The sequence below is a fragment of the Anopheles marshallii genome, chromosome 2 (genome assembly GCF_943734725.1).
Source record: "Anopheles marshallii chromosome 2, idAnoMarsDA_429_01, whole genome shotgun sequence".
Taxonomy (NCBI): domain Eukaryota; kingdom Metazoa; phylum Arthropoda; class Insecta; order Diptera; family Culicidae; genus Anopheles; species Anopheles marshallii.
Genome location: NC_071326.1, coordinates 55208041 through 55220368, shown reverse-complemented (window position 1 = coordinate 55220368; position 12328 = coordinate 55208041). Strand labels below are relative to the sequence as shown.

The 12328-nt window shown below is 35.7% G+C and overlaps 2 protein-coding genes across 2 annotated transcripts in view; both read right to left on the bottom strand.

The window, feature by feature from the left end:
- Positions 1-12328, bottom strand: part of LOC128707613 (protein kinase C-binding protein NELL1-like) — a 38769-nt gene that overhangs the window by 11414 nt on the left and 15027 nt on the right. The window contains exons 2-6 of the mRNA XM_053802572.1: positions 7845-7955; positions 1715-1865; positions 902-1193; positions 650-805; positions 359-581 (exon numbers count right to left, since the gene is read on the bottom strand). Coding sequence (XP_053658547.1) covers positions 359-581; positions 650-805; positions 902-1193; positions 1715-1865; positions 7845-7955 — 933 coding nt within the window. The remainder of the gene's footprint in view (positions 1-358; positions 582-649; positions 806-901; positions 1194-1714; positions 1866-7844; positions 7956-12328) is intronic.
- Positions 3519-5252, bottom strand: LOC128707614 (UDP-glucosyltransferase 2-like). Its single transcript, XM_053802573.1, has 3 exons — positions 5116-5252; positions 3884-5050; positions 3519-3804 (listed from the first exon to the last, which is right to left on the bottom strand). The coding sequence occupies exons 1-3, from the start codon at positions 5250-5252 to the stop codon at positions 3519-3521; spliced, it is 1590 nt and encodes a 529-aa protein (XP_053658548.1).

The following is a 12328-nucleotide window of genomic DNA, read 5'->3' as shown; positions in this document are numbered from 1 at the left end:
CATATCAATAACAGCCGTAACAATGATAGACTTCAGCCATAAGTTACCTTCATATAATGGTAACCTGTTCCTTCGAGACCAGTGATAAACGCATGATTATTACGAGCGTTAACAATCTCAGAACGGGGTACAGGACGTTCAAAAAGAAACAAGTGATATCACTTTCATTTTTACTCTACTCTTTTTAACAGGTTTTTCTTTTTTACTCTAGGCTTGTTGCACCTCAGTAATGCTCAAGTCCAACTGTTTTCATTATTATACATTAAATAACTTCTTATCCTTTTCATCTCAATCAAATAACGGCATTAAAAGATCTAATTTATAGAACAACAAGGTTTTAGGATTAGTAAATACTTACTCAAACAGACAGGACAACATTCGCCCTCTTTTAATACTGGATGTTTACATTTAACTTCTGGACATGGTCTTGGACCACATTTGACTATGCCTTGTTTGCATTCACATCGACTGCACCCAATATCCCAGGCATCACCATCATTTTTAGTTGTACCATTTATTAAGCATGATTTTTTACAATCACATTCCTCAATATATGAGACGCGCTTCTCTGCTTCCACTAGCTGCAACAGACGTAAATGAGAATTAGCAAAAGATTCGGTGAGACGAACATTGCAGTAAAAAGACTTACCCTTTTTGTTAACAGCGACATTGTTTGTTTTAATTCTAATAAAGCATTTTCTAACTCTAAGAACTGTCCACAGGTAGGACATTGTGCGTCCATCAACTCGCATTGAGATAAATAACCATAAGACCCAGTGATAAGACGTAAATCTTTTATTTCTCCCTGTGTTGATGAAACGAACGTTAGGTTACAATGCCAAAATCAAAACAGTAAGTTAGTATCTGCTGTAGATCCGCACTCTGGTTTACTATTGCTTACCTTAAATAAATAATGACTATTTGAGTTTCTTTGTCCGACGAATAATTGCATATTGGAAGCACTAAAATTTCTATCTGGTAAAAAATGTGTCACTCTTTTATACAGTGGATGGCAGTCGATGAATAGTTGCATTTCAGTGCCGCTGACTGTAAGCGACACCTTGTGCTCGATATCGTCCGCTAGTCGATACGGAAACGTTTCCGTTAGAATCTGCGTTGCACCCGCTGCTGTTATGTGTGTGTAATGAAAACGTATTTCGTCACGTCTTCCACTTGATTGTAATTCTAAATACCTTAACATTAATATTAATTATTACAATGTTTCGATTAGGATTAGAGAAAAAGAAGATGAAAAGTACATGGAGAAAAAACTGGACAAAACAGAATAAAAGGATCTGGGATGTATGTTTGCGTCAAAATAATAAACAAAAGGAAAACAAAGAATATTCAACAAAATGCATATCCTTGAGTGATATAGCAGTGTGCAACAAATGTAAGTGTTTTAAGGCCATAACAGAAAAGGAAAACTATTGATTTTTTCTAACATAGCAGTGTAATGTAGAATAAATAAATAAAAATATAAATCACTCAAAGCGGTGACACAAAAACACACTGCAATAAAAAATAAACAATTGAAAATTACTTATGCTTTTCGGAATATGTTACCTTGTTCGAAATGTGAAAATTTTTTACTTTGCAAAACTTTGGATATTTTTTGCCATGAACGCATTAGGTAAGGTGAGTTGTAATAGGGACATAGAGGGGAAAAAACAAAGGATAGGAAAAAACTGTAACTTTGAACTTTGAAACCTACCTATTAATTCCGTTGGAAAATGATATTATGGTCCCAGAGTTTGACTGCTCTTGTTTGAGGACAACGGAAAAGGTGAACTCTGGTGATTTTTTCATCTGCTCGACTGCCCGGTGAAAAACCGCAGCCGGAAGAACAAGATTTCGATCGAGACCTGTAATCGAGAAATGTAACATGAAACATAATGTAGAAACATAAAAAACAAATGTGTTAAAGAAAAATGCTGATATTTTCATAATTTCATGGTAAAGAGGTTTACATCATGGATACCGTATTGAAAAGTTATCGAAACATCATTTGTAAATTACAATAATTTACTGTTAAAATAACAGTACAACCGACCGGCAAAGTATACAACGGTTCGGTGATAACATCAAATTGATTTTGACGTGAAATGCCACCATAGATAATATTAGGTAGCTCTAAGGACAGTACGAAAAGGTGTATACATTCAAACGAATTGCTTCCGCACATGCAATATATTCATGCCCGCACTCTCATGTCCAGTGCTGTCCTATTTTAGTTTTAAATGCATGATAAACGCAATAAACCTGTGCCATATGTCGCTAGCATAGGTGACTAAACGGTAAACAATACAACGGTGCCGCAAATAATGTCCACAACATAGACGGACATTATTCACGCGATATTATTTATTAGTGTCCAGTCCATTCGTTTGCCAGCTTTGTGATGGCATTGTGCGCCACAGAATTACGGAATAGATATAACCAAGATTTGACATTTTTACACCGGACGCGACCGGATTGTGTTATCTTAAAAATAAATAGTAGCTAGAAAACTGTCACCCTTTAATGTAATTGGTACTTTAAGATATTCACCAAGACTAAGTTAAGCTGTTAAAAGGTCACTCTGATGTGTTCATTGACCATGAATAATTAACAGTAGCACATCAACCTGTACAGAGGTACTATACGCGGGTGTTTAGTGTTTTAACAGAATGCCTTTTCGTCTAAGTGTTCCGTGCCCAACATATTGATGTGGCAGGGGTTTGAAGTATTCTGCAAAATTCGTATCAAATAAACAAATAAAATAAGCTGCAAATTTTAGCAAACAAACATCACCACCTAGCATTCGTTTCCAATTTTTGACGCTATATAGCTTAAAAGCTGCTAGAGCGCATAATGTACTACGACCGAAACGACTTACTAACATGCAATATATATATAAATAAGTATGTATGACAAGTCAGTGATAAACGATTTGATAAACATAGTTTTAGTTGAACGATTTAGCGGTAGTCTGACATTCACGTGAACTAAAAAGGTAAAATGTCAATGGCTGTGGAATTTTGCTGCTGTTATTTTGCAACAACCATGTGGGCATGAACCTCGTACGGTAACATTCGGTAACTTTATGTATAGCAATAGTAACATAACAAAACAATTTTAAAATCTCACGTCCTTAACAAAATCCTCATTCGACAAAGCATGGCTAGCAATGTAAAATCTAACCGTTGAAACGAGCAAAACATGGCGATGTCACAATGAATAGTCAGCTTCAGGAAATTAAACGTGAGAGGATTTATAACACTTCTAGCACGTTTGGTAGAAATGAATTATGTCTTTCACTTCACGGTGCCATGGACACAGAAAGTATGTTTAACGGTTCGCTTACTACAGCTTTACATAATGTGTAATTTTTGTCATATCCGGGAAGAATATTAGAAATTGAAAACTACAAGGAAATGTTAGCCTTTGATTGTACCTCAGTTTATTGTCATGTATAGTTATTTTCTTTAATGTTACTACATAATATTAGATTTAATTCATTAGCAATGTTTTGTAAATTAATCAGTTTTGCTTTTCCTAGGATTTTTGACAAGCAGAAAACAAACGAATCCCACCGTGGCTCGATATGCCAATGAAATGACCAAACAAGTCATCAGTATGATGGTGGATAATACGTCAATCGAATACTTTTGTATGTATCCCACATCATTAAGGTCATCAAGCATGTTTAAAGTTTTATTGTGATTTCTTAGCACCCAGTCCACAACCCAAAGTGCCTTCATCTGCGGTGTTATATGTTTGTCACGAATGATTCGTGACACCGCTGCTGCACTCTGTTTGAACCTATAACAAAAATTCGAATGGAATTGGAATGAGTATGTGCGCAGTTCAATGTAGGTAATATATTTGAAAATGTACATACCTTTCCTCGTTTATCACGTCCAGCAAATGCTTCTTTAATGAATCTTGGTTGACATCTTCAAGAAGTAACTTTTTGCCGATTCCCATCCGTTCGATTCGCCGAACGTTTTGGTATTGGTCTCCATAATTAGGAATACCCAGCATAGGTATTCCGTACCAAATTGCCTCTTGCACACTTAGAAGCCCACCATGTGTGATAAATGCATCGATCGTTCCACTGCCTAGAAGATCGTTTTGAGGAAACCAATCGAAGGTTATCACATTTCCTGGGATGATTTCATTATCTGAAGAAGTATCAACTTTCCACAAAAATTTTATATGTGGCAACAATCGTGCTGTGGTAATTATGCTTTGAGCTAGGTGATTTTTCAAATCATACATCTTCACATTGCTTCCAAATGATATATAAACACACTTATCGTATGTTGTATTTCGATATGGAAAGAACAGCGCACGCAAAGGCTTCGGATCACTTATATGTAATCCTCCTACGTTTGCTACACGCCAAACACGAGGTTCCGGTGGATCAAAAAGATCTATGGAATTCATCAAAACAATTATAGCTTTTGATTCCAAGCGTGAAACGGAAGATACAGTTTGAAAGTGGCTTTTGACTAAAAGGTCAATTTGGGGATTGCTATAATATCGTTTGATCAACATTTCGTACACTTTTAACATGAAGCTATGCAGTCTGTGGAAATATCCAAACGACGGTGGCGTATCTAGCAGATAATTAGGAATAAACCCAGGATACACGGGCGATCCTAAGATGCATTCCACACTCGCAAAAACATTAGATGCAGTTGCCATCACTAAAGGCGGGAACTGGAATCGTTCTAGAAGCAAAAGCAAACACGGACCTGCAAGATGGTCGTGAATAACCAGATGAAATGTGAAGTTCTTCGGATAGTTGAGCAAGTTCAGCAATTGTTTCGATGTTATTGCATGTCTGCAAACCAAATGCTCTAGTTCAACAAATGATGTCAACAGTTCCGCAGGGGACATCGAGTGCATTGAAAGATAATCGACGGTATGATCCTTCGATAGTGCTTCATCAACTCCGTCCAGCTTAAGAAAGTGCAGATTATGTTCTTTTCCTTCTTTGTAAATGCTCAGTAAGCTAACGTTATGTCCAGTATTGGCAAGAATTTTCGATAACTGTTGACTCCTACAAAGGTATTAAATGCACTGTAACACAATGTAAAGTATGTTTGCACTCTAATTAGCTCTTACCATAGAAAATGACTCGGCGATGCAACGGCACTTATATAGAGAATGTTGTTGAGCTGCAAACTGCTGGGAGCTGCCACACGCCACACGGTTATCAAAAATGTGATAAATATCATCACAATGTGCCATAATTTTCTCATTTGTAAGCGGTGCTTCTCTACACTAAATCAAAATCATCGTCAAGCCCAGTCGAGGAGTACAAGAATACTGACCAAGTTGATGGAAGGGAGACAGATTAACTAGTCTTGTATGAGCTAATGCGTCCGAGCATTGCTCCGGTTTAGCTAACGTTGATTGAGGTGAAGTGATAGTTGACGGTTTGGGATAAAGTTTTAAGTTCACGATAACAGCGATGTTTTTAAAATTAGTGTTTCATACTAAATAACTGATTTAGAATTTTGAAGGTTGCGGCACAATACAGCAAAGAGCCGTCATAATAGAAAATAAATACATTTAATTTCATAACATAAAAGTTGCGACAGACAAGAAACCAATAAACAGAAAGTATAAAATGTAACAAAATATTCAAAGCCCCGGGTTTGTCACAAACAAACTGTTTAAAAAAGGCATTGTGATGAATTAGCATTATTCTCTGCATGATGAATTAATCAGATTCAATAAACAACCTAGCACCAAATGTGAAGGTTGAAAAAAAAGGTTGTTGTTATGTGTCTTCATGTTGTTTTAAACTAACTTTAAATCCAAATAAGTTCGAGTACAGTTTTGTATTGTTTCAGGCATTGTTGCTAAACTTGTTTCAGGTTTCAACAATCGACTCAATTCAACAAACAATGGACCTCTTTACTGTTATGACACGCACTGTAGTGTTTATATTGATAATTCCCGTAATGGTCCCAAATCGGTCGCAACTGTCACCGTGATGATTTATTAAGGCAGCAATGCAAACGGTACCATTTCCTAGTCGGCATCAACACAACATCTCGACTGTGAAGTTCGAATGTATTGAGTTGTTTTAATCAAAAAGTACATTAGACTTTGGACAACAGTGGGTATTACTTTAAAAATATTTGAAAACCAGCAAGTTTTTTGTTAAAAACTAAATTCAATTTCTGTTTATATGTGTACCAAGGATAATGAAAATGAGTATAATTTAGTATGTCCACAATTCTTGGAACATACATTTATCACAAACTAAATCAAAAACCAATTTTCGTACAGTATGATCGCCTCCATAGGAAATTATATAACTAATGTTTACTGCTGATGGATATTATGATATTTTGCGGTTGTGGTATGGTTGAATGCTGAACTTTTCTGTTTATTTTGTGATGTTTGTTAACATTGATATACAAACAAAACTTAGATCTGCAAGTATTTTTCCTAAAGTGAAATATACAGATTTTAAAATGAAATTTCGCGAGTTGTTTTCGCGATGTTGCTTTAACGACAAGGCCCATTCAAATATATTATCTGATATACATCGTTGATAGTTTTAGCTAGACAAAATCGGTATCACCCCAATAGTTGATTATTATTCCTTGGTTTATCGGTAAAGTAGCTTTTTTTATCAAGCAAACATGCTACCCACCGATACGTTGGTAATTGTAAACTATATCAACAATCCTACTTCGCTACGTACATATTTTGCAACGCATCTTACGTGAGCAACGTGTCGCCAACGCATAGAAAAAATGTCGCAGAATCACTAGTATATGCGGCAAAAAACATAGACGAAGTCTAGACGTGATCGCAAAGTGCACAAGCGTAGTGGTGTCATTGTCTAGACTTCTTCCTGGAAGTATAGAGGTATGGACGCCAGTGCCGGTCAATATAATATACATAAACCACGGAAAAATATCTGTTGCAAAACTCGGCTGATATGAATGTTCTGGCCGATACTTTTATGCCGCCCTCGGCTAGCGAAATAGGTATGCCAAACGAATGGTAAGCTTAGCTGTTTAATTGATTGAGCTGTTTAATTATATGTTGTAGGTGGAATTTTGTTATGTGTTCGCATTTGTTTTTACTGTCAAGAGACGAATGTGCTTGAACTTAAATCTTCCCAAATCAATCTCTATTATGCTTACCGGTAAGTACGTGCATAAACAATCAATGGTCCGTTTTCGAGGTACTATGTTTTTCGCGTAAAACATCGGCTCAAGCAACGGGATCGGCATACATTTCACGAATACGACCAGTTAGTAGAAACAATTCTGAAGTTGAAGTTCGACATAGATGATATCATATAACCATTGTAAAAATCGTCGTATAAATTATTCAAGCTGCATCGGTTTTCTTCGTGATCGTACTGAACAAATGTTAATTACAAACTACTGAATGTGTTATACTTGCTTTTCGTTTCAAAACTGCTTGGCTTATAATCGTTAGAGTTCGAAAAATAAAGTGAGGCCGTTCAACCAGATTTTGAAATCATTAACTAAACTCCGAGGTTCTAAATTCCCATCACATCGATCGATAATCGATAATCGTTACATTATGACAGGGGGGGAGGGCAGAGTTTTATGCGGCCCCAAGAACCAGCATTTCCCGAAGAACCTGATTGAATTAACGATGGTTAACTATCGGGCCGGATAAAATCTATTGGCGGGCTGTATTTGGTCCACGGGCCACACTTTGCCGACCAATGGTCTTAATTTCCATTACACAACTCAACAACAATCAGGTGTAAATATTTACATAATTAATAGATTATTTTTTTTTATTGGCTCTTGATAGATCATTGAGGCTAAAATCATATAATGAGATCTTACCTGACAAATGAAAAACTCTGGAAGGTGTAATCGTTACACCTGGGTATTGGGACAAGTTTGAGTGTAGATTTAAAGCGTCCAATAAATCGATGCCGGGATCCAGCGCACCACCTGTAAGAAAAAAAATTTAAGTGTAAGTTGCAAACTTCATGAAATATAAAAACAATACGATTGTCATATAGTTAAATATAGTTAAATACTTTGGTTTACTCTCTTGTCAAAGATTGCTTTTTGCTTTTTGGATTTTTTAGATACAAGAACCTAAGAACTGGATATATGGACAGAACATAAAGAAATAAAACTAACAAATCATTACGTACGATCTGAAATAATCAACATGAGCTGTTAGCGTATAACTGAATTATGATAATTCCAAGGAAGATATTTTCTGGTATAAATAAAAGATACATTTAACAATCATATCAATCAAATAAAGTCACGGGAGATAGGCGAAAGGCCATATCATACCCATCTTGTACAATCGTTTCCAGGTTTTATCAATTGCTATATTTATTACATGTCACCCAATGCATTCCCAGCGTGGTGATGGTACAATGGATAAATGCTTGGCTAACATGATACAAACATGATAAAATAATTGAACCTGTGTACAGCACACACGTATACAAACATGTACGCAAATCAAAATGAAAATTAAACAATGACATCATTGGGCTCAGATTCTAGACATTGTTAATAAATCAATTAAATCTGTCACACAAAGATTGTAGCTATATGTGATTGTATCATAGCTTTTTCAGCAATTGATAGTGTGTGCCTGGTCGTCCTACTGAAACTCGCAAACTTTAAAGCAAGGTGAAGTTGGCCTTATGTAATCTTTTACCTATATTTACCTATTCTGTTCGAACAATAAAGTAGTGCTGAATATATTTATCAGAGTAACATTTTCAATATTACAAAAAAACAAGAAAAACACACGTATTCTTATCAATAAACAAGTGGCAGGAATGTGCAACAAGCGAAGATTAACGAAAAACGGATAACATTTCGCTAAAGATAGCAAGAATATGGTAGGCACAAAGACTTGAGGATTCTGAAGCATATCGACAATGACGCCATCGCGATCGTAAACGGTCTCGCCAAAATGCGTATCCTACACAAGCTTATATCACTTCCGTGTTGTTATTGTTATGATTTATGTCGTTCGGCGTTCCCTTGTTTTGCAGACATGCTTATGATATGTCTAGTCAGAAGAATGTTTATCAAAAATTATCAGATCACATTGAACACACAGAGTTATTACATATAACCTTTAAGGCTAAGCTAATGGAAAAGATAGAACTTCCAGATAATTGAAAATCATAGTGTAGCGTTTGACCCTTGTGCTTCATAGTTCCATAACGGTAATTATATTTATATTTTTGCTTTGTTTTCCGTTTATTTAAAGCAAAAACATCACCTAAACCTAAATTACGCTTATGCACAAATACTTTCTAGTGAAGTTTCAATTCCTTCGTTGCAAATCTGTTTTTGGACATACCACGTATCTACGTTAGATTCAATGCGATGGAAAAAAAATCTAACCACAGAGCCTTAGCCAGTCCTTGTCACACTACAAACAGAACATTTAATAATGCAATGATGATTCAAACAGGAAATAAGTAAAAGTAGAATCAACAGAGGCAAAAGAAAACTCCCAACACTACAATAAATCGGTTTATGGTCGCCCTTGGGGCGCCAATTTGTGTTACTGATACCTCATGATGTAGCTACTTTGCAGTAGTTTCCGCCAACGAAAGACTTTCTGTGTTGATGATGCTTATCCTTCAGAGATCTTATTGTGCATAGCAATAACCATAACATTGGGAAAAACTTTGCAACGTTAATTCAGACTCCAGTTGCTTTTAAGCTTGTCTAGCCATGTATTATTTTGCTATCAAATGGGTTATTTAACAATCAGTGTATCTTTTACTTTACTTTTTTTACTTTTACTTTTTTGAAAGTCCCTGTTCGAACATGTTTCTAGTAATTGTAACTATCGGATTTGTGTTTGCCTGAGGTAATAACATTTTGTCCCATTTTCACCGTGTATTTCTTGATGCAAATACATGCTTACAAGTAAGTTGTTCACACGGCAATGACGTAATATATTACGATATCCTAAATGAATATTTGTGAGATCTCTGTCACTAGAGTTATGAGTCCGAACCTCATACATCTATATTCTGGAGCAAGAGTCATATTCATTCTGGAACAACACGGCAATTTCCAACAACTTCCAGAGGTCTAGGCCTGCCATTTCTGGGCTTTGTGTGACTTTATTTATCCACAGCTGGATAGTCTATCCTGCGTACGGGGGATTTGTCCGGATGGGATTTTGGTCCGGTCAGTTCGTGTGAAGACCGACGCCGCTACCATCATGCTTCCGGATCGCCCCAATCGTAAATCATTTCATATGTAGCAAAAAGCAAAAATTTATCCAAATTTGTTTTGGATATCATTCGCCTTGAACTCATACACCGTAGCTGAAAGTACAGGAAATTTTCTTTATTAATAGGAATTAAAAAGTCGTCATTCAATATTTAACCTAAATAAAATATATTTAGCAGCAAACTTTTGGAAATGTAGTATTAAACAAAAGTTAAAAATAATTATAACGAGTTTGAGCTTACCTGTAATTTTTATATCTCAACTATTCGTCATTTATTCTGTACTCTATAACAATCTAATTTGGCGGCTTAGTTTATTCACCATATATGTTTGATTGGCCAAAAGGACTTTACTTACTATCGCTTACGAAATCTTGATTTTGTGTACTGCTTTACCGGTAACCTTATGCCATGACCATATATGCCATATATGGAGCATATGCCATCACCGGCAGTTTGAAGTGAGAAGTAGAAAAATAATATATTTGAATGCGACATTTTTTAGTGTAGTGTACAATTTTAATTATAATTTTTGACGGGTTCGAATCTGTCATTTGTTTTTATTCCTAAAAAATTTAATCTGAGCCTATCGATGCAGGTTTTAGTTCAGGCGTTCTCACGATTAGTTGCGCGGGGAAAAATATGATATAAAAACCCGCATTATTAGTGTAGAGAAACAAACAAAAAACAAATCTAAGCTTCTATCTATCTCTCTTATCTATCTTATTTATCGTTATGCAGTTTGAAGTAGTCGTAATAGTTTAACAGCGTTAATTATTCTTTTTTTTTATATAAAGCGTACCATAGCATCGGTTGAATTTGCGGTTGTACCAATAAACTTATTTGTCACTAACTACCTTTCATATCAATACCTCATTTGCAGTCATGCAAGGTGAGGCTTCTCGTAAGCCATCTCATTAAATAGTTGAATAACAAGTATTTTAAAACGAAGCAGTATTTCTAGAAGTGGACAGGTTTCTTTCCCACGAGGAATAAACTTTACAACTTGGCGCAAACGATGTTGGAATACGGAGGAATCCATAACACCTTTTCGTCATGCTAAACATTCATGCTTATACACGGCATGCTCCAATCCGTAATATGGACTGGCTATCCAGCTAAATCCAACACGGGTCAAATACAACAATTGAATGGGAGACTTCATTTTAAAGGTAAAGTTAAAAGTATTCAACTCTACAGAAAGTTAACTATCATGCGGTGAGGTCAGTAGCCAGTAGTATGGTTTCAATGTATATATAAACAACTTGTTTATGCAATATCATCAAAACGGATCAACTTCAATCAGCACATTAAGCCATTATTATTATTTTTTGCATCTATTTATACCTTTCACGAGTTCAGACTATTGCATTTTATGTAGATTATAAAACGTAATAGACTTGAAAAGTTCGTTAATCTTTTAATTATGAACTGCGTTAATGAAGCGACCATACTATTTTATTGGTGAGAAAAGCAAAACTCGAAATGAAATGGTCCAGTTTGGGCTTTACGATATTAATTTTCTTTATCCTCGACATTACGATCTCGTCCTATAAAAGTTTGCGTTTAAAAATTATTCATAATAAGTGCTTCGTTACTGTTCAAGATTGAAAATCATGCCTTTGGATTGGTAATATTTTGTAAACCCATTTGAGAAGTTTTGTCATAAGTATAAACTAAAAAAAAAACAACCATTACGCATAAAACACCTTATTAAAACCGTGCTATGTGATAATCAAACTTTTAACAATTTGATAGATTCTTCTTCTTTTTAGCGACATCTCGGAGGTGTAGGCCTGTCATTTCTGGCTTTCTTTGATTTATTTATTAATTAGCTGTATACTCAGCCCTGCGTAGGTTCTGGGTCTGGATGGGATTTTGGACCGGTTCTATCGTGAGAAGTCCGTCACCGCTAACAAATACACCACCACCGGGATTCCCCAATCTGACCTGATAGATAAGTAAGTTCAATTTTGTGGGTTCAAAATTATCATTGCATGTTGCATGTTTGAATTGCATGCAGTCCGGAGCTATACATTTGTTTATTGATTCTTGGTCATAACGCCATGGGAGCAAATCACGTGGCTCTGTGGT

Bases quoted from the DNA above. Each gene is read 5' to 3' on its own strand.
- LOC128707614 (XM_053802573.1), bottom strand. From the start codon at position 5,252: ATGAGAAAATTATGGCACATTGTGATGATATTTATCACATTTTTGATA. The intron at 5,051-5,115 runs GTAAGAGCTAAT...ATACCTTTGTAG, and splicing joins TCGCCGAGTCATTTTCTATG to GAGTCAACAGTTATCGAAAA. The intron at 3,805-3,883 runs GTATGTACATTT...TTTTTGTTATAG, and splicing joins GACGTGATAAACGAGGAAAG to GTTCAAACAGAGTGCAGCAG.